The sequence below is a fragment of the Myotis yumanensis genome, unplaced genomic scaffold (genome assembly GCF_028538775.1).
Source record: "Myotis yumanensis isolate MYYU_CA2020_CCGP unplaced genomic scaffold, mMyoYum1.0.hap1 SCAF_5, whole genome shotgun sequence".
NCBI lineage: Eukaryota > Metazoa > Chordata > Mammalia > Chiroptera > Vespertilionidae > Myotis > Myotis yumanensis.
In genome coordinates, this window is record NW_027223756.1 from 23,123,704 (window position 1) to 23,147,330 (window position 23,627).

Consider the following 23,627-nt stretch of genomic DNA (forward strand, 5'->3'; position numbering starts at 1 on the left):
AATGAAATCACATCGACAGGAAGATAAGATGCACACCTGTAAATGTTATTTCCAGATTTCTTTTGCTATGTCCAGAGGGGACCTTATCAGAATTGTGGGAAAAAGTAAAGCTTGTAATTAGATATTAGATGCCCCCCCAAGGAACTTTGTTGTTCTTGGTTTTAATAAACAAATTCAAGTTTACAGTATCTAGCATCCCATTATACCATCCTTTGTTTTTCATGGAAAGTTCATAAAGTCTTAATAATTAACCTTATTCCATCTAATAGAGCTTTAAAGCATATCTGAAAACATAGAACCATAAATGTAGGACACACTTCCTACTTTCTATAAAGATAAGGCAGCTTGCCACTAAAGCATTTATATAACAATAAAAATACAATACAAACAAGAAAAGTAAGAACTTAGTAAAGTGATAAGAAACGTGTTATATCAAAAAATATCAGCTGAAGGGAACAAAAATATTAAATTCCAACGTGATTCCAGAGTCTTCTAGTAAACCGAGCTAAGAAATGCAATGAGCAGTATGACTCTCACTGCACAGTACATGAAGCATACCAGAAACGATGGGAGAGAAACTTACACCTGAACCAGAGACTTAAAGAATCTACCACAGGATTCCCCATGTAAGTCAGAGTAGAAACTAAATGTGCAGTGTGCTCACAGCAGTGTTACAAAACACATATTAATGAAAACCAGTATGCTCTTCCCATGTCTGTTTTTGCTTTCTGTTTCTTTATGTTGTCCTTTGGTAAGAGTTGAGGATCTAATTTTAGAGTGTATTTCTGAAAATGCAGTCATGTGAGGGACTGGAGTGATTTAATCCAGTGGTGCCTTGGTTAAGATACCTATTACAAGGAGGGATAAGCTTGCAGGACCTTGAAGACTAAATCTCTTTCATAGCCTTTACCACTCTTCTCAGACATCGTTTGTCATATTTACAAAAACTGTAGAGCAGACAATTAAAGATTGAGGTCACAAGCCAGAACCTGCAAAGCAAGTATGCTATCTTGTTAGCTGAATACAATCGATAACCAAACCTAGTATTGAGGGTGGAGAAGGAACAAATGGGACAAAATATAGGACAGCGAGATGCTCTATTGATGTGGTGAAGGTTAAAGAGATTGAAAGAAGTTCAACATTAAGAGCCCCAATTACCTACTCTAATACTATAGATTACTGAGAACTTAATATGAGTTGATGATTAAATAATTCCCTGTAGAACAGAATACAATCAGAAATAGATAAATAGAAAATAGATAAATGTGTGTAGTACATTGCATGTATGTATAGATATATGCTTATATATATATATATACATATAATATATATCTGCTTCATAGAGGTGGTGAGAACCATTTGATAAATAGCACACAAAAGTGCTTTGTAAAATATAAAGTGATATAAATATTTTTCTTTAAGGGTAGTAAAAGAAGTGGTTCTAATAATTTATGGATGACTAACTCCTACAAAATGAATCATTAAAGACCATAAGAAAAAATGTGTCATGTAATTATACAGAGAAAATGCTGTAGGGAGAAAGCCTGCTTCAGAGAATACTCACATGTTCTCAGCACACAGGGCACATCTGTTGCTGTAAGTTTTCCCATCTGTGCCACACACAGCTGCATTATCAAAGGTACAGATAAAATCCCCATCTCTTTCTCCTTTCCTGAAATCATCGCAATTCAACTGTAAGAGATGTAGTTAAAGAACATTAAGAGAGAAAATATTCCTTAGGTACTTACTGTTTTTTTGTGTTTTTTTTTAATATATTTTTATTGATTTCAGAGAGGAAGGGAGAGGGAGAGAGATAGAAACATCAATGATAAGAGAGAATCACTGATCAGCTGCCTCCTGCACACCCCCACAGGGGATTGAGCCCTCAACCCAGGCATGTGCCCTTGACTGGAATCGAACCTGCAACTCATCAGTCTGCAGGTCTAAACTCTATCCACTAAGCCAAACCGGCTAAGCGCAGTGGTCGGCAAACTGCGGCTTGCGAGCCACATGCGGCTCTTTGGCCCCTTGAGTGTGGCTCTTCCACAAAACACCAGCTCTTCCACAAAATACCGACTTCTGCGCATGGGCCACGAAGTTTCAATCGCACTGTACGTGCGCGCCCGTACGAGGTATTTTGTGGAAGAGCCACACTCAAGGGGCCAAAGAGCCACATGTGGCTCGCGAGGCGCGGTTTGCTGACCACGGGTAGGGCATAGGTCTGTTTTAAGCCCACAACAATATAATTCACTGGAGAAGAAACACATATTAAGGAAACCACACTGAGATAATAAAATCGGGGATAATAAAACATGGTTCAAGAACAGAGATATAATTAGATTTGAGAAGAAATTCAGTATAATTTTAGCTCCTTGCTGTCTGTGTAAGATACCAAATCACCTCCCTGAAACTTAGGACTGTTTGTCTCTAAAATCCTGCTTGCCTTCTTTACAGATTGGTATTGTAGATCATACATTTTCAAGCTCACTGTAAACTATAAGCTGCAATAAAGTTTCTGTTATTACCAGTTATGGTAATGATCACAAGCCAGATTTTTAGGTTCATAGTTCTAACTCTGCCATTTACTAGCTATGTGATATGGAAAAGTTACTTAACCTTTCTGTGCTTTAGTATCCTCTTTTGAAAAATGCATATAGACTGCTCTCAGGATTATAAAGAGATTTAAATATATTAATACATGTGCAGCATTTAAAACTGTGCCCAGTACATCATAACCACTTATTGTTGTTGTTCTTGCCCCTGTTGTTTTCTCTATTGACAATCAAACCAATAAAATTAAACATCTTTTAGAGATAATTGGAGAAATCCTAAAATCATGACTCTCATAATATGATATATACTCAGGGACAAACTTGAACAATGAGAAAAACAACTGCACTACGTAATAACTAAAGACTAGTGTTTAACTCTCAGATCAGCCACCCACCTACTTCACCTCTTTGAACTTCACTTTCCTCATCTGAAAAATGGAAATTCACACCCTATTCACATTATAGATTCATGTTGAAGATAAAATGAATACTTATGAAACATTTGGCAACTCACTATTGTGACATAAGCTAACTAAAAAATATATAGAGTTAACTTGAATTTACTTTCTTTCTAAAATCTAAGAATAAAACCGGAGATTTTTTCTTTATGATGTCACATTGCAAAAAAAAAATTTTTGATGTCAAGATTGTCATAATAAAATATTTAATTATATATATGAAACATTTAAAATATAGACCTGAACCTAGTGTGTCATACAATATAAAAAACAAAGGTAGGACGAATACAAATATATAATGAATTTGTAAAACAGAAGATTACATTGAGAAACAAAGAAGACAACAAAGAGGGAAAAATTAAAATAGAAAAGAAAAGCTATAGGACATACCCTACTATTCATGCATATGTTTAGGAAGAGGTAAAAAAATAGAGTGAAAACAGGATAATTAATGGCCATATGTGTTATTTTCATCCATTCAGTTTCTTATTTTTACTTAAAAGACATTACACACTCACTAGGCTCTAGGCATTCCATAGACTGTCACATTCCCACAGGGAAAAAAAAGAAAGAAAAGAAAAATAAACAACAACAATAAAAAGAAATACATACTCTAAGAAACTTACATTCTAGTGGGAAGAGATAGGCAATAAATACAAAGAATTTTAAATTATAGAAAGTGCTATGAAAAATATACTGAACAATATGATAGCACCTAGAAGAGTGGCTATTTTAAATAGTGTCAAGAAAGATCTCTCAGCAATGGTAATAGTTGAGGTGATATGAGATTAATGAGAAGGAGCCGGCCTTTGAAGATCTGAGGGAAGAACATTCTAGGCATAGAGAACTCCTATTGCAAAGGATTTGTGATAAGAACTAGATTGTTCTCTTCACTGGGCAAAAAGATGAGGAGTATGGATGGAGTATAAGAAAACAACAGGGGCCTTGCCAGTGTGGTCCAATGGTTGAGCTTTGACCTATGAACCAGGAGGTCACAGTTAGATTCCTGGTCACGGCACATGCCCGGGTTGCGGCTTGATCTCCAGTAGGGAGTGTGCAGAAGGCAGCCGATCAATGATTCTTTCTCATCATTGATGTTTCTATCTCTCTACCCGTCTCCCTTTCTCTCTGAAATCAATAAGAACATATTTAAAACAACAACAACAACAACAGGGAGCTGCTAATTTTCTCTGAATAATCATTTTGTTGAAACTATAGAAGCCTCAGCAATGTGAATCAAAGTTATTAATTTCCACAATCACTGCTATCCCTCTTCAACAGAAAAATCAACCACAGCATACTAGGTCACAGGTGTCAGCAGAGTGATGACAGGACAGGTCAAAGCCCAGCTGGGAGGTGATGAGAACAGGTGCAAGCATTTACTACTCCACCTCCTCCTCCTCCAAACCCCAAGGGCTGGTGGAGCACAACCTACAGAGAACACCTCTTCTTAATGCTGACAATTGCTGAGATCTTACAGGCGGATTCCTGACCTGGTGAGGTGGCAGTGAACCAGAGTGTGCAACACTGGCTCCAGAACCTTCAGCTGTGGGCCTTCCCTTTTCCTGTCCTTACACTCACTGGAGAGAAAGCCACTAAAGCTTGGCCTTCAATATTATCTAACTCACTTTAGCAGGAAAAAACACACAACTAAAGCCACCAAGGAATATTACAGTAAAAATATCTGTATATTTGAGGAGTAAAACAACATAAAAGATATGGTAATATGAACAATATTCAGTATCAACTGAAGCAGAACTATTGGAATGCATAGAAAAATAATTTACTGAGAACATAACTATGCTTCAGAGAGATGAGGGAAGATACTGCAATATAAAGCAAGAAAAAAAAGAAGTTATAAAGGAAGAAAAAAGTGGAAGCTTTAGGTATGAAAAAATATTTAAATGGTAATAAATAAACCAATATAAAGAATAAAAATAGGATAGGTACAAATACATAATGAATTTATGAACCAGAAGATCAGATTAGAAAACTCACATAGAAGACAAAAAAAAACCAAAACAAAATACAACAACTAATTTAAAATAGAAAAAATCTAAAAAAACCATAAAGAATAAATTTAGAAATCTTCAAGAAGAGTTCAACATATACAGAAAGAATATTTGAAGAAACAGGGGACATTGCTAGAATTCGTGAAAAGTGAAAGAAGAAAAGTAGCCATAGCAACTCAAATCTATAATCTGGGCAATAACAAAACTGTGGAAGTTTAGGGGATTTTAACAAAATGAACTGAGAGCAGACTAACATATTAGGGGAGAAGAGATATTAACAATAAACACAGACATTAGCAATTGTGATAAATTATAATTACAGATATTTGATTTAGGATAGTCATGAGAACAACAAAAAGATATGTTACATTTAAGTCATCATCAAAGAAAAGATGAAGGGAGAAACTACTTCAAAAATAATTTGTAAAAAAAGTCTAGTAACTAAAAATATGAAAAATTGTGAAAACCAACTCCTAGTAAAACAAGTAACAAAAAGTGTAAATTGACTAACCCCACAAATTAAAATATAATTTTTGTTTAGATTTTAAGTATAGGAACAGAGTTATTGATCACAAGAGAAAAATTAAAAAGGCACTCAAAAATTACAATAGGATAAAAAAGATATATATATAAGGTAAAAATGAATGAGAGCAGAGCAGCAATATTAATACTTAAGATACAGAATTGAGTCCAAAATGCATCTTAAGGAAAAAAAAAAGGACATTATATAAAGTAATAGGAAGAAGGGGAAAGGTAAAATAATCATTAGCTTAAATCACAGGTTCTAAATATGTCAACAACCAACAGATTATGATAGATAAATCAGCAACTGGAGTAAGAGATTTTGGCACACACTTCTCAAAAACTAATATATTGGGGATTAACAAAAAAGCTGATATGATAGATTTCTAGTATGACTTATAAAACAGAAAGAAAGAGATGAAAATATATGCAATGTTTATTGGGAAAAAGATATAAATATTGGATATACATACAATGAAAGTATATTATTCACTAATTTTAAAAGTAATATTTAATTTTAAGTAAATTTATGGAGTTATACAACCATCACTATAACCTAATTTTATAATATTTCCATCATTCCAAGGTTTCCCCTGTATCTATTTATAGTTAATCCTAACTCCCAGCTCCAGCCTTAGGCAGCCACTGAACTTTCTGACTCTATAAATTTACCTTTTCTGTATATTTCATATAAATGGACTCATAAATATATATTTGATTCTGGCTTCTTAAATTTTGCATAATATTTTTTAGGTTCATCCATATTTTAACAGCATCAGTGGTACATTTCTTTTTAATTGCTGTGTAATATTTCATTGTAAAAATGTAGCTCTATTTGTTTATCCATTCACTAGTGGACATTTAAGTATTTAGATTGTTTTCAGTTTTGGATTATTTAAAACAATGCTGCTATGAATATTCACATGCCTGACTTTGTGTGGGCACGTGCTTTCACTTCATTGGTGTAGATTTCTAGTACTGAATTTGCTAGTTCATATTTAACATAACATCATAATAAACACAGTAAATATTAGCATAACATCATAAAATAACATATGATATTAAACATAAATTCATGTTTAATTCTTTTAAAATTGCCAAACTGTGTTTCAGTGTTGCTGCACCCTTGTATACTCCTCTCAGCAGTCTGGAAGTGTCCCAGATTCTCCACAATCTTAACAATATTCTGTATTTTCTATCTTTATGATTAGAGCCACTCTAGAGGTAGTGTAACTATCTCACTGTGATCTTAATGTGCATTTCCCTAAGTAATAACAATGTAGAATATATTTTTATGTGCTTACTAAACATTAATATACCTTTAGTGTAATGTTTATTTTTAGTTGAGTTGTTCATCTTTTTATAATTGAGTTGTAAGAAGTCCTTATATACTGTGGATAGAAGTCTTTTACAATACATGATTTGTGAACATTTTCCCCCAGCCTATTACGTGCTTTGCAATTGTTTCAGTGATCTCATTTCAAACACAAAAGTTCCTAATTTTGATAAATTCCAAATTATTAATTTTATATTCATGAATCATGCTTTTGGTTTCAAATCTAAAACCACTCATTCAAATACCTGATTTTTTGTTATGTTTTACTATAAAAACTTTATAGCTATAGCTCTTATACTTGGGACCATAATCCATTTTGAGTTAATTTTTTGTATGATATAAGGTAAGAATCTAAGTTTATTTTTATGGTTATAGCTATTCAATTTTTTAAGCATTGTTAACTGATCGTAAATGTACGATATCTCAATTCTATTCCATTGATCTTTATGTCTGTCATTATACCAAATAACACACTGTTGTGATCACAATTACTTTCAGTAAGTTTTGAAGTCAGTTACCGTTAAGTGTCCCAACGTTTCTATATAAATACTAGATTCAACTTGTGAATTTCTACCCCCCAAAAAGAACAAAAAATGACTGCCAGAATCTTCATAGGAAATATGTTGCATTTGGAGACTAATTTTGGGAGAATTACCATGGACTACCTCACCATTTACTTAGCTCTTTCATTTCAATGTTTTGTAGTTTCTAATGTACAAGTCTTGCATTTGCAAATTTATTTCTACATATTCTATTATTTTGTGCTATTATGATTGAAATTAATAATTTACATTTTGGATTGTTTATTGCTAGTATATAGAAATACACTAGAGTTTTAATCTTATATACTGAAACCTTGCCAAACTTTTATTAGTTTTAGTAATTTTTCTTTTTGTGGATCATTAGGGTTGTCTATATACAATGTGATATCCCTATAATTAAAGACAGTTGCTTCCTTTTCAATCATGATGTCTCAAATTAATTAAGAAATTTGGCCTTATATTGGCTAGATCCTCCAGTTCAAGTTGAATAGAAGTAGTGTGTCAAATAGAAATGGTGAGAGCAAACATCTTTGCTTTCTTCTCAGTCTTACGATCAAAGTACTCACTTTCTAACCATTAAGTATAATGTAAGCTGTAGGTTTTTCATAGATGCCCTTTATCAGCTGAGATGGTTTGTCTATTGTTAGTTTTCTTGTGTAAATTTTTATCTTGAATGAGTGTTGGACTTTGTTAAGTGCTTTTTATTCATCTATTAAAATAAACATGTAATTTGTCCTTCATTCTATCGATATGGTGTATCAAATTTTCTGTTGTCAAACCAAACTTGCATTCCTAAAAAATTCCTACTTGGTCATGGTTTTCTTCTTTTATGTTCACTAAATATATTATTTACATATTTTAAATATATTATTGAATGTAAAGATCATTTAAATATATTCTTGAATATAAAGATCGTTTAAATATATTGTTTAAAATATTTCCATCTCTGCTTACGAGGGATATTTGTCAGTTTTCCCTGTACTTGCGATGTCTTCCTTTGGATTTTGTATTGGAATAACACTGGCTTCATTTAGAGTGAGCTGGTAAGGTAACCTACTCCTCTATTTCCTGAATGAGTCTGTAAAGATTGGTATTATTTCTTCTTTCAATATCTGATGAAAACCACAAATGTAGTCATCTAGATCTGGTATTTTCTTATGGATTTAATTATCTTACTTGCTATAGGTCTATTTTGATCTTTTATTTCTTCTTGGGTTCATTTTTAATAATTTCTTTCTTTGGAGAAATTTGTCCATTTCATCTCAGCTGTCCACTTTTATGGCATAAATGTGTTCATAATATTCCATTATAATCCTCGTGATTTCTCTAAGATACATATTTACACTGCATATTTCATTCCTTATTTTGGAAATTTTTGTTTATTCTTTCTTTCTTAAGTCAATTTACCTAAAGGTTTGTCAGCTTGTTAATCTTTTCAAAGAACCAACTTTTAGACTTGATTTATTATTATTTTTTTATTCCTTATGTTTTGTACTTCATTAATTCCTGCTCTAATCTTTATGTCCCTTCTGTTTGCTTGGGGTTTCATTTGCTCTTTTCCCCTCTATCTTTCTATATGTGGAAGCTCAGATTATTAAAATGTTACCGTTTTCCATGGATATGGAATCCATGATACAGAGGACTAAGTAAGGGACTTGAGCATCTGTGGATTTTGGTATCTGTGAAATCCCCCATGGATACAGAGGTATGACTGTATACTACACTTTAGCTAAAACCTGTTAACTCTTGAATTACTGTGTTTTTTGTTATATTCAGTTCAAATTATGTTGGTTTTTTTAAAAACAAACAAACAAAACACAACACACTGATTTGAGAGAAAGGGAGAGAGAGAGAGAGAGAGAGAGAGAGAGAGAGAGAGAGAGAGAGAGAGAAAGAGAGAGAGAGAGAATCATCCATGATGAGAGAGAATTATCAATTGGCTGTCTCTTGCACACCTTCTACTGGGGATTGAACCTACCACCCAGATATGTAGAATGGGGAATTGAACTGTGACCTCCTGGTTCATAGGCTGATGCTCAACCACTGAGCAGCACTGGTTGGGCTCAAGTTATGTTTTAATTCCTGTCATGTTGTTTCTTTGATCCTTCAGTTATTTGGAAATTTCCATAATTTATTTTTCTTGGGGGTTTTGTATTTAATTCTGTTGTGATCAGACATCAAACTGTATAATTTTAATTACTTTTAATTTATTGAGATATGTTTTATATCCTATTATATCATCTATCTGGAAGAATGTTCCACTGTTACTTGAAAAAAAATGTACCTTCTGCAATCACTGGGGAAGCATTCTCTATTTTTCAGTTTAGGTTCAATTAACTGATAGTGTTCAAGTATTCTTTATCTTTGATGATGTTCTGTCTAGTTGTTTATCAGTTTATGAGAGTAGAGTATTAAAGTTTCTAAACATTATTGTTGAATTACCTATTTTTTTTCTTTTAATCCTATTTGGGGCTTATTGATATTTCTGAATGTAAAGATCGTCTTCTCATCAAATTTGACACCATTGAGGTCATTACTTCTTCAAATAAATTTTTTATTTTTCTGTCTGGTCTATTTCTGATATTTCTATTGTATTCCTATCTGTATTGTCAGGCTTGTTGTTATCTCAAGGACTCCATGACTGTTCATTTCCATCAATTTTTTTCTCTGTACTTCCACTGTTAATTTTGATTGATCTTTCTACATGTCAATTATGATATCTAAAAGCTGCTTTTGAAGTCTCTACTGAATATTTCATTTGAGTTACTTTTTAGCTCTAGAATTTCCAGTTCTATCTATGTATCTGTATACTACTTTAGCAGAAACCCATAAGTCTTAAATTGTTATTAGAACTATTGTTCTAACCCAAATATATATTTTTTCACTGAAAATCTCGATTTGTTTATTAATTTTTATTATACCTTTTAAAGAAATTTTAAAATTTGGATTTATTTAGCATTTAAACACTTTAAGTAGCTGCTTCAAGTCTGTTGAATCTAACACCTGGAGACACTCAGTTTCCATTCACTTTTCTTTTCTCCTGAAAAAGTGGGTCATACATCCCCATTACTTTTCATAGCTCATACTTTTGGTTGAAAACTAGACATTTTGGATAATATATTGCAATGATTCAGAATTAAGATTTTACTGTAAAATATTCCTGTTTTGTTTTTGTTTGTATCTTTGGGCCAAATCTCTGATTTCTTCCTGTTCCATAATATGCTGCTGTTGATGTGTCTGCTAAAAAATATTCTTAGTTTATTCTTAAGCATGGATTTCTAGGATTTTCCCCCCCTGTATCTGTATGACTTGTGGCAGAACAATGATTAGACACAGTTTGTGCTCAAATTCCTCAAGCCAGTGAGGCTTCTACCCTGTGCAGATGGACCTAGTGTGCACTGGGGAGGGCATTCAAAGATCAGGCCATTCTTGCATCTACTGCAGCATTTGTTTTACACTGGGTTTTTTCGTGTGTGTGTTTTCTAAAGGCTTGTGCACAGCCTTATAGTCAACCAGAACCATGTGAATCGCTCTGCTGCCAATGTGTGAGAACTCAGCCAGAAATATATTTGCCCCAACCATGCTACAACCTCGGGCCACCCCCTTACTCTTGGTGAAGGTCATGACTTATACCGAAAACATCTCTGAGTATGATTGTAGCCTCCTACCCAAAATTAGGTAAGCTACTTTCAACAACAGCAGTGCTGACCCCCACATCCTACCCTGCTTTGGTAGATCCTCCGCAACAAGGAAGCAACAGAGGTAAGATGTAGTCCTTAAACAAGAGCACTGCAGACTCCCACTGTTCTAATCCAAAGGTTAGCAGTTTTCAAAGCATAAACGCTTGTCAGATGGACACAGGCTGTTGCTCTTCAGTTTCCAGAGTGGTAATAATGATTGTTTTGTTCAATTTATTTAGATTTATAGTTGCCTTTTGGAGAAAAGATTTGCTGACCTCTTTATTCAGCCATAACCTGAAATGTGACCACTCAGGGTAATTGTCTGTTGATTCTAAAACCACATTAGAATAATTAAAAAGAGAAAAGTATAGGCTCATTTTACTTGTAAAAATAATTTCAAATTTCTAAATAAAATATTAACTTTCTAAATTCAATATTATATTTAAAATACATTATGATTAAGTATGATTTACCCTAAGAAAGAATAATAGTTTAATCATTAGCAAATTTATTAAGAAATTTAATTCATTAGACTGAAAGAAAAAGTCAGAAAATTATTTCAATAGTTGAAGAGACTGAATTTGATAATGACCAAAACATATTCATAAGATTAAGAAAAGAAGGGAACTTCCTAAATGTGCCACAATTTATGGAAAAGGCACCTATAGTCAATATTATACTTAATGGAGAAACTTTAGATGTATTCCTTTAAAATAGGGGAGAGAGGGTAGTTTGATGTTCATTATTATCACTACTGTTTAATAACTGAACTCTTAGATCCTAGCCAATAATATAAGGAAAGAAAAAGAAATAAATGAGTGGTAAGATTGAAAGGGAAGTTATAAAATGTCTATTATCTGATATTATATGCAGATAATGTAAGCAACTACTAAGAAATAATAGAATTAATAAATAAGTTATAAGAATTAACAGAAGTTATCATAAAGTTGTTCAATATAAGATCAATCTATAGAAATCAATAGAATTTGTTTATACCAACAATAACCAGATAGAAATACCATAAACAACAAAATACCAATCAAAATGACAATACATTTACAAATTTTCTAGGTATTAGCAAAAATTATAAAAATACCTGCAGAGAATACTTTTAAATCTTATAAAATACACAGAAAGTATAGAAATTAAGGAGAAAGTATTGTGTGCTTTTGATTGGAGCAAGATAATATTCTAAGAAGTGAATTTTACTCCAGCTAACTTATACATTCTTTGTATCCTAATCACATTGGTTCCTATACTCAATTGGGGGCTTTCATAAATTCAGTAATATTTTTATTTCTAATAATTATATGGAAAAAAACCTATGCATAGGTAAATCACATTTGAAAAAAGTGAACTAAGACAGAAAACTTGCCCTATTAGTCATTAAAGCAATAAACTAATCTGAGCAGAATTAAGAACTCAAAAAACACAAATACACACATATGAGCTTAATATCCGATAAACTTGCCAACCTAAATCAATGAGAAACACTGAATCAATCAATCAATCAATCAATCAATTAAAAACAAGTCTCGCATGGACTGAATACATTAGAAATTATGAAGAATTTGACTAGGATGATAGAAACAAAAATGGTGAAATGGAATCAAATTTGGATAAAATATTTTAGGGACTGCCAACAAGACTTATTTATGGATTGGACATTAGAGTTGGGAGGTGAAAGAACGGCAGCCTAGTGAAGAAGAAATTGATGGTGCAAGAGAGAGAGAATGTCTGTAGGAGGAAAATGCTTGAACAGGTAGAGTACCTTATTCTGAGAGTGAGTATCAAGGCTGATTTTTGATGGGAGGAATCTAATCAGAAAAAGTGGGTAGATTTTTCTCTTTTACAGTGGAGAGAGAAATAACAAAAACAAACACAGTGTAATTGCATGAATCCATTCAAACACTGAAAATAAAATCTAGACAGATGGCCAAACATTAATTGTCTTAATTTATAAGTAAGTAGTTTCCTAGAGAGCAAAACATGTAATCTTAAGAACTTTACTAGAGGTAAAAATTCTAACTCAGGCATAAAACATTAACATTCTTGAAATTCTGTAATTTTATTTCTCAATAATTCTATTTGATGAAAATTCAGTAAATGTCTACAAATGAAACATCTGACTTGTAATATTTGTTAAATAGTAGGTTTGTTAAGATTGGGATGTGTATGTGTCATTTTTTGTCATTGCTTGTATTTTGCATTTTTAAACACCACTGATGTACCAGTTTTTCAATAAAGGAAAAAGAGGAGGAGAAGGAAGAGAATAAATCTTACAGAATGAGTCACTCTCTAAATGTGACAAAGGTAGATTTGATTGTTACGAGTAAGATGTTCTGACCCCCAGTGATTTTTTAGAGTAGAGAAGCAGGTCCTTTTTGCTCAGAAAAAGGATTTCAAATAGACTGAGTGGTGATTGTGTTATTGTTTTAAAAGTGAGACTGGCTGAGCCCAGCAAAGAATTTGACTAGACTTTCTGCGGAGGCTGAGGTTCTCAGACATTCCTAAGTAACACTGACAAGGAAGATGGTAGCTTAGTTAGAGAAGGGATGTTAAAGTAATTTGGGTGTGTCTGCCATGACTGATCATTTCCATGACTTGTTACACACAAAAGGAAGAAGAGGAAGAAGATATTGGAGAAGAAGCTAAATAGAAGACCTGGAGTGGTGTGAGTAGTTGTCGGGATACCTGGCAATAAGCCCCGCTTGTCAATAATTTATTGTGAGACATTTCTAGGTTAGAAATTTTCTTCAATCTGGACCTAGAATTTCTATTCTTTTGTATGAATAAAATATTTTGTATACATTAAAAAATATAAAGTGAAATGGTTGTATTTGTGCAGCTTCTTTCATTTTATATCATTTTTTATTTTTTAAAAAGTTTTGTTTTGTTTTTTACCTCTGAACACTTTCTTTTCTCAAACAAATATTGGCCTACATCCCAATCTGGAAATTAGATAAAGACAAACAACTCAAGTTAAATTAGAACTCTTCAGGTATTGGAAAAGATAGGCAATAGGAAGTAAAAGAAGAAAAGTAAAAGGAAATAAAATGAATCAAATGCCTGCTAGCACATGTTAAACACTGTAGCTGGCTTTTTAAACTTGGTTTCTCATTTGGTCCCACATTCCATTTCAAAGATGAAATAAATGAGACTGAGAAAGACATAAATGGTCCAAGTGACAACGACAATAAATAAGAGCTCTGAGATTTGAATTGAGTTGTACAGTCCCATGAAGGCTCTTGTTGGAGCTAATACAGAACAGGAGGAATGAGAAGGGACGATGGAAGGCAGGCGTCACACTGACTTACTCCTCCTTTCAGTATCTGTCAGGTACCCAAAATGTTTGCAGAGTTGGGTCATGGGTTGGGCCTACGGACTAGCTGTAACAGATATTTAGCCCACCCATGGACTAAACCATGTTCCCTCCTTTCTCAGTTGGCTTCACAACAGGTATGCTAGTAAGTAGGAAATAAATAATTCTACATAGAGTAAAACATAATCTTGAAAGCTAATATGGTAAATTGACTCCAAATAGTCTCTTACCTTTGCTGGGGCAGTGGCTCCAGTGGCTCTTGCTAAATGTGTGGCCCTTTTCTGGGTTTTGGCTTCTTTTTCCCTGGAAGAGAGCAAGAAATAGCATAGCTTAGACATACCTGCCCAACTTTTAAGGATAACAGCATACATGGTGAACTTAATTCTGACTGTTCTCCTCAACCCAGTCTGGCAGGACCAGAAATGAGCAGAGGTACCATAAATCTCTTCTCAGTACTGAAAAGTATCTCAAACGTGGTTCTATTGGCGGCAAGAATCTATGCGTATAACTGCACAGCAGATTATCCCCCCCTTAAATACTTCCAACATCCAGGTGGTTACCAACTTTAAAGACGTCTGTACCATTGTTGGAATGCTCTCTTTGAAAGACCGTATTATTGACTGAGTACTATTCCACTGTGTAACTGTACCACAGCTTTTTTTTAAAAAAAAATATTTTATTGATTTTTTTTTTTTACAGAGAGGAAGAGAGAGGGGGAGAGAGAAAGAGTTAGAAACATCGATGAGAGAGAAACATCGATCAGCTGCCTCCTGCACGCTCCCTACTGGGGATGTGCCTGCAACCAAGGTACATGCCCTTGACTGGAATCGAACCTGAGACCCTTCAGTCTGCAGGCTGACGCTCTATCCTCTGAGCAAAACTGGCCAGGGCAAGTACCACAGCTTTTTTATCCACTCATCTACTGATGGGGACTTGGGATGCTTCCAAATCTTGACTATTGTTAATACCGCTGCAGTGGACATAAGGGTGCATATATTCTTTTAAATTAGTAGGAAATCCTACTTTTTGCAACAGTGTGGATGGACCTGGAGAGTATTATGCTAAGTGAAATAAGCTGGTTGAAGAAAGACAAATACCAGATGATTTCACTTACATGAGGAATCTAATGAACAAAGTAAGCTAACAAATAGAAACAGACTCATAGGTGTTAGAGGGGAAGGGTAGGGGAGAACTGGGTAAAAAAAGGTAAATGGATTGAGGAAAAAAAACCTTATAGACAGACAACAGTGTGGTCATTACCAGAGGAAAATGGAGGTGGGGGGAGGTAGAAGAGTTATGGTAAAGGGGGGATAAATGGTGATGGAAGGAGATTTGACTTAGGGTGGTGAATATAAAATACAATATACACAGGATGTATTATAAAAGTGTATACCTTAAACTTATATAATTTTATTAACCAATATCACCCCAATAAATTCAATTTTTAAAAAAGGAAAACAAAAGAAAAAGAAAGACCATATTCTTAATGTGTAAAATTCTGCCTTCCTGTTTTGGACCCAGTTCCAACCTCTGAGGACCCATAGGACAACTTTAGAAATTTGAAGATAGTGTTTATGCCTCATACAGTCTCCTTCTTTCCAGGTTAAAAAAAAAAATTTATTCCAACTCATTTATATAGGTAATAAATATAATAATGGAGTGAGTGGCTTCAAAGTGATAAACTGCCTTATGTGTCTTAAGGCATTTTATATTTGTTTTAAATTAGTTTTCAGTAAACTTATTATTTCATAGTATCGGTCTACTATCAAAACACCCAATGAAACAAGAAGGAAACTTTATGGTGAATAATAGACCTGCTGGCTTACATTCAGCTTCCAAGAGAATAAGAAAGGATTCTTCAACCTTCCCTGGGCCTCACCCCACTCTCCATCTTGCCCTGCCTTCCCTCATCTTCCCACAGTCTCTTCTTTAGACTTCATTATGTGAAGTGACCAGAACTTCATTATGTCAATATTATTGACTATGTCAAATTAAATCCCTTGACACATACCAGGCTGGCATTTAAAAAGCTAATTATCTTAAACAGGTAAGCTTAGTTATTGGCTTGATACCAGTGTTGAAGTTTGGATGTTGGTCAGAAATTGAGAATGACCTCCCTGTTCAAAAACAAATGAGGACACTTTGTTTTGAGGTTTTGCAATTGATAGCTCAAGCCATCTTCTACTTCTGAGGTGTCACTGGAGAGAAGGAAGTCAAGTTAAGAAGCATTGCATAGATGTTGGTTAACTTCCTGGATACTAATTCTTTCTGAATTACAGGTAATTGCAAGATATAATTAACTTTTTAATCCATCTCATTTTAGTATAATCCCAAATGTCTGAAAACACCGGCAGTTCACAGAGGCAGGGTGTATCCTGCTTAAATTCTTCTCCTGGTTGGCTGCCACAAGAAAAGTTTGACATCATTCCCAAGGGGCTTTTCTCCGTCCCTAAGGTACAACAGGATCAGGTCTTAACAGGCCCACGGAATCTGACTTTCTTTCTTAAAATAATTTTTCAGAGCCAGGAAACTCAAATTGGAATTACATCCTCAAAAGATTATTAAATTTTACATAAGGTATTCATGCTGGGCCCTCTGGGTGTTTTGGAATACCATATGTTTGATGATTCAACCTTTCCAGGTGGGTGGCATTTACCCAACTTTATCTGATGAGAGATGCCAGAGTGATCTACAAACTATTTTTATTTAACCATTTAGATTTAGAAAGACATATTTGCCAAAAAATAAAAAGAATATGCCCTGACCGGTTTGGAAAAAGAATACATTTACTAGTTCAGAGATCAGCCGGTAACTCAAACACCAGGAAGAGAAACTTTACTCACAGTATCATTTTGCATGTGGCGCATTTGTTGAGGAACATTATTCCATCAGGGCTCTGAAGAAGTTTTTTATCCTGGGAACAGAACAGCTTCCCATTTTTCATCAATACCCGAAATTCACTGCATGCATCCTAAGGGAAAGGTGAAAAAAGTTGTGTTTACTGAAACCTTATCAAAGCAAGACCTTCTAAAAAAAACTTCCTTGAATGATATTACTTAATAACCACTACCCCTTTTATATAGAAGACATTCATTCAGTTGTTATAAATAGTACAAACAAAAACAGTGACTCTGTATATTGTATAATGTCTATTGGAGATGCAAATTCACCTAATAAGCATTCATCTAAAACAACTAGTGGAATGGAAAGAACAAGAAACTGGGAATCAAAAACTTTATATTTCATGGTTCTCATTTATAAGTCCAATAGCCTTAGCAAATTAACTTCTCAAAGGCTTACTTACCCTATCAATAAAAATCGGGGATTATAAATATATACATTTCACAGGTCTTCTGAGGATGAAACATAACATGTAAAAAGCCCTCAAAGAATGCCTGATGCTTATAGATATTTAATAGGTCGAATTTCGTTCCCTCCTCTCCCTCCTCCTTTATTATTATTGCTTTGTTTTTGTTGCTGTTGTCATTATTATTGGAAAATATGCTGATGGCACATATAAAACATCTAGCATACAGTGGGTCATCATGTGCTGTAAGAAGGACTTTGAAAAGTTGCTGGAGGACTGGGACAGTGTGTGAACTGGACACTGTGAAGAGCCTCTGCCGTGTCAGCAAAGGATGTATCCAAGACACCAACTCCCGGAAGTGTTAACAGTTGTTCAATTAAAAAGTGGAAAACAAGTTAAAAGTTGAATGAAAGGACTCCTTGGTCATATATGTTTGGAAAACATATTTATAGACTAGCTCCTCTTCTGAAATGAAATTAACCTCAGATCCAACGAACTGACCTACTAGTAAAAGCTAACAAAGTTAGCTTCCAGTTAGCTTCCCCTGCAGTTTCCAGGCCCTTCACTATCACATCCTTGGGGAGGCCTAGTTCTATATTTATTAGTTAGTTAGTTAGTTAGTTAGTTAATTAGTTAGTTTATTTATATTTTTTGTATATTCTCTGGAACTACTATTTTACTATTCTGTGTGATATCCTTCAAGACATGGAGTGCTATGTTTTGGTTTTGGCTTTCTTTTTGTTAAATGCAGACGGAAGCACTGTACCAACGTTAGGGAGGAGAGGGGAAATCATTCTGAATAATATTTTACCAGGTACTGCAAATGTACCATTAATTTTAAGCTCCTAAAAAGACTGAGTGACATACAGTTCTCCAATAAAATACATTGAATTAAGAAATGCATGAAAAGAAAGAACCCTCACTTTTAAAGATCTGTCTACTGTCCTTATTTCCACCTATTCTATTATTTAAAATGCTTTCTATTCCCTATTAGTTTTGCAAATCCACTGGCTCTTTAGAGCAAGTCTTTAAAAATCTAAGTTTTTCCTTTGCAAAATAAATAAAATCTTGCTTTGAGATGCTTGCATCAGGAAAAAAATTAAATCGAGTCTTTGCTCCAACTCCAACAATACAACCTCTTCCAAAGGATTAATTATGGAATTCTTTTCAGCTTCCTATATCTTTACAATAATTATTCAATCAATCAATAAACACTTATGAAATTACTTTGCCAGGTCCCATAGATATAACAGTATATAGAGAAATCCTTCTTTACATGTTGGTTACCACCTAGTGGGTAATGATGTATTTAACCTAGCCTCTTAAACAGAGAGGCAGTTGAAAAATGATTAATAGTGAAAAAAATGGTAACTAAATAATGTAAGAGACAAGCCCTGTGAAATTTTGCAAAGGACAACCTACTGAAATATCTCTAAACTTATGGTCCCCACCCAGTGATCTTATCTGAGTGGCACAGTAATAATTTCTGACAACAGACTGACATGTGGGCCTCTGAGGTCTGTGTCTGGTCTTTAATTTTATAGTATCTTATGCCAGCACTGCAAGTTACTGCTTAGCATGCCAGATATAAATGATTCCATAAAATCTAAGTAGAAACTTTGTCATAGAATCAGAGAAGACCCTGGTGTCTTTGTAATAGAAATACATCCCTTATAGTCTTGGCCGGCTAGCTTAGAGCATCGCCCCAATACACCAAGGTTTGAGTTTGATTCCCCATCAGGGCACATACAAAAAGCAACCAATGAAAGCATAAATAAGTGGAACAGCTAATAAATGCTTCGCTCTCTCTTCCAAAAAGATCAATCAATCAATAATAATAATAAAAGAAATACATTCCTTGTGAGGTAGGTCTTAAAGTATTTAAGACAAGATTCATGATAACACTGGAATAAAGCTTTAAGTAGTTTTTAGCAATCAATTGAATAAGAACATTGTCAATCAGGATATTCCTGAATCAGACTTCTCTAATGTCAAAATTAGATGAGCCCCTAATTCCTACAAAGACCCACTCTTTTTTTCTTTTTCTCTTTCAAATGAACAACTCAGGCCTAGAAAATAGGTTAAAAAACTTGTTCATAATGTTTAACTAGTTAAGATGAGATTCAACACTCTCTTTATGAAACAGAAAAAGGCTGTAAAAATTGAAAGCAGTGGTTGGGTTTTTCTTTGGGGAAAATATAATATATTCCCAATCACCATAATAAAGGGGGTTTTGAAAAAGGAGCCAATCCAGACCAAAAAGGCATGGGGAGGTGGGGAGGTGAAATCCCAGCAACTGTTTACTTGCAGTCTCACTTGCAGGCTTTTGGCTCGCTTTGTTTGGTTATTGTTGCTCTTGTTTGTGTTTTCCCCAAAGCCCAGGAAAACTGGAGCCCTCGAGGGCCAAGCTCTTTCTGTTTCTGTCAGTGGCTGCTTTACAGCCCATTGTCTTCCATTGTCCCTCCCCAGGCATCATAATAAAATGTCCCAGGGAGTTGGCATCATTCCTTGTCTGTGTTAGAGCACTAACAAGGTTGCTTTGGCTTTATAATGACCCTCTGTGATGACAAATATAAGCACATGGTAGAGATCCTTGCAGTTACTACAGGACTTTTCCATGCTGCTCTGGCTCATGTTTATAACTTTCAACAAGTTACGGACTGAGCTTGAAAAATAAAATTCCCAGCACCGCAAGAAAGACTAAATCAATAGTTTTCATTTCTGACAAAATATCCAAGGACTGTGGTCAGAAACATTTCCAGAGAAATAATTACTTCTTGGTGTTTTCCTTGCTTATTCCAACATGAGAGGTGGCTAACTTTAGGTTTTTGATGTTTTAGTGAAATAGAGTTTAAAGCCATAAAAAAGTATCAGTGCAGGATTGGATATATCCACTGGAAACCGCCGCCCATTGTCAGAAACTCTAAGAACAACTTATGGCTGCCTGAAAATGAAGTTTGCACAATACCCTTCTTTTTACCACTATGAAACATCCCAATGAGCAAGCTTTTTAATTTCCCCAAATACAGCCTTTTCCTTTTCTACTCTACCATACCACTATTTAAACTATAGAGGTTTCTCCACTTCTCCTTAATCGGCAAACAGATGAAATAATAGAGATTATGATGAAATTCTCTAGAACATCCTAGGAAAAAATTTCTTTTAAAAAATTGTTATAATAAAACATAGCAAGAGAGTATTTTACCATGGTCCTAATAGTTTCATTGTAGAAAGGGGTTGTTTTACTGTTTTAGTACCTTAATCTTTATGACTTTTGGGAGATGTAGCAAATATTTGCTATATACATAGCACTGTTTTAAGTGCTGAATTAATGGCATAGTTGTGTGTGTGTGTGTGTGTGTGTGTGTGCATGTAACTGGCCCTTTTAAATTTTTTTCCAGATATATAAAATGATTAACTTCTATAGAAAACAATTCTTTTAGCTCTCAAACAAAAAGCCTCTAAAAAAGAGGTAGTAAAGAGGGCCTTTGTCATGGCTGGTCTGCTTTAAATGGAAAAAACATCTTCATGACCTTCCCCACCACCTGTAGACCCCTGTTCTATTGTTAGCTTCAGGGAGAACTTACCTGACTATCCCAAGAAGAACTAATACCACCTCCATCCCCAGAAATTCATTTCTTCCATCCTCCTGTATTTTTCTCCTAAGACTAATCTTTATTAATGTACTATATGTTTTTATTAATTTACTAATTGATTTGTCTGTTTTCCTCCACTGAGATGTAAGCTCCATGACAGAATGGTTCTTGTGTTTCTCCTTTACTTTGTAATATCTCCAGCATCTCAAACAAGGTCTGATTCATAATACATGCTCAATAAATATTTATTGAATGAAGTATGTACACTGACATTATATAAGATATAGCCAACCCCCTTTTAACATAATAATCACAAGAAAACTAATTTCTGCTTCCTGTGTGTGTTTTAGCTGTTAAACAGAACAATACTAATTCACTGGTGTGTTTGTGGAATTTTAAAGCACTCCTATAGCATGGTAGATCCCCTCTTGCTCACACCCATTATCATTAATACAGTGATATGTGTGTGTCTGAGATTCATGCCTTAATTCATTTAGACCTGTTTCTGTGTTTTTAGCAAAAGCTAGTAGCCTCTATCAGTATAACGTGTCTGCATTATTAACATCAAGGTGTTGGCCAGGAAACATTTTTCTTTAGAGATCTTGGAATGAATTCAATGAACAGAAAAAGCAGGACTGACCTGATTTTCATTCATACTGGCAGCATCTGGAACACAACAACACACAAAAAACAAAGTTAAAGGGATCTAAAATATTTAATAAGTAAAAGAAAAAATTAGCTCAGTGCAGTTCCTTATTCACTTTACTGGAAATATGTTAAAAAACCACAAATTATTTTTGAACACATTGAAATGAAATGAGGGAATGGCCCCAGGAGATCAGTGTATACACTCAGAAAGGTCCAATTACTTTAGAAAATAATATTTATATGTTTCCTGACCCCCTCAAAATATCTAATTTCTAAAATCCTTTCATTAGCAGAGTATTTCAGACCTCTTTTAAAATTATAACCTAAATATCAATTATATCATAACAATTACAATTTGAAAGTATAATGTAGCAGAAAGTTTAGATCATATATACACATAAAATTAAATTTTCTGAATTCAGGTTACATTGCATCCTTATGACAGCTACAAAAATTAGAGATATGATAAAAATTAAGTTTAATTAAAATCACAGACTATATTATACTCCGTCAATATGAGACAACTTTTTGCACCAACACATTTATCCTAGAAAAGTGGGCATCATTTGTGCATAATGTTTAAAACTCCATCTAGGGTTTCTTTTTAAAACATGTCAATGCTTCACAGCAAGATAGCTCTAAGCAATTCGTGTTCCCTCCAAGTTCAAGTAGCAAATGCAGAAACCTACCTCTGAGCTCCCACAAAAGTCCTTTCCCCTTTATAAGAAGTGCCTTTAATCCATTTAGCACAAATAAAATATGCTAGAGGGTACTACTGCTTTAAAATAAGAATAGATGATTGAATTTAAATTGTTAATATTTTTATAAATATGCTATTAAATATATATACCTATATATAAAACATACATCGAAGTTTTAAATATCTATTATATACATAGTTCCTATAAGTATGAATTGATATGCTTGCTAAGAGGGTCATATAAAGAAGAATCCACTAGCTTTTTAGTACTAATGTAGAATTGCTGGAATGATTTCTCATGGGTAAAATTCAGATTATCTCAAACTCCTTGCCATTTCTAAAGATAACAACATCGTTATAAAACCACATATATAATTCTTTAAAGCTCTGCATCTGGCAAGATATTTTAGGATTACATACATTTATGTAATCTTGAATACTAAGTATGGGCAGGGGGAGGGAGACCAGTCTCTCCCCAGGGCTTTGTGGTTTGTGGCAAGAGGCTTAGATTACATGCAAATTGCTTACCTTGTATGAGGCAAAGAGCTAGGCTCAGAAGTACTGGCACCGTGGTTATCTTCATGATGAAGATGATGTAAGCTGGTTATAAGTCTGCTCCGTGCATTGCTCACCAGCTTGTGCTCGAGGACTGAACCCATGGCGATGCAGCTTACTTTATATATACCTGATGACACACACCCACCCACAACAGTCAACGTTACAAAACCAGTTGTTCAAGGTCGTGCTAGACTTAAGATACCACATCAATTTAGCTTCTTCCATCCTTTAGGATCCTGTCAAGGGGGCAGATTTGAACAGATAATGTCTGCTTCCAAAGTAGTTCTAGAAGAAGACAGATTGGTTGCACTACCAGTCACGTAAACACTGAAAGATTTCACCACCTCTGGAGAAAGCTGCTTTATAGTAAGAGAAGCAAGGATTCTTGTTGCTT

The 23,627-nt window shown here is 34.2% G+C and overlaps 1 protein-coding gene across 2 annotated transcripts in view; it reads right to left on the reverse strand.

Moving 5' to 3' along the window:
• The window catches only part of SPINK5 (serine peptidase inhibitor Kazal type 5), a 69,954-nt gene extending 46,638 nt beyond the window's left edge, over positions 1 to 23,316 (reverse strand). Inside the window, exons 1-5 of one of the 2 annotated variants that reach the window (XM_070414655.1) lie at positions 23,204 to 23,316; positions 21,968 to 21,993; positions 17,268 to 17,395; positions 14,655 to 14,727; positions 1,565 to 1,692 (exon numbers count right to left, since the gene is read on the reverse strand). In XM_070414655.1, the coding sequence (XP_070270756.1) occupies positions 1,565 to 1,692; positions 14,655 to 14,727; positions 17,268 to 17,395; positions 21,968 to 21,993; positions 23,204 to 23,258 (410 nt within the window). In that variant the 5' untranslated portion in view covers positions 23,259 to 23,316. The remainder of the gene's footprint in view (positions 1 to 1,564; positions 1,693 to 14,654; positions 14,728 to 17,267; positions 17,396 to 21,967; positions 21,994 to 23,203) is intronic. The other variant, XM_070414654.1, reaches the window with a different exon arrangement.
• Positions 23,317 to 23,627: the final 311 nt, after the last annotated feature.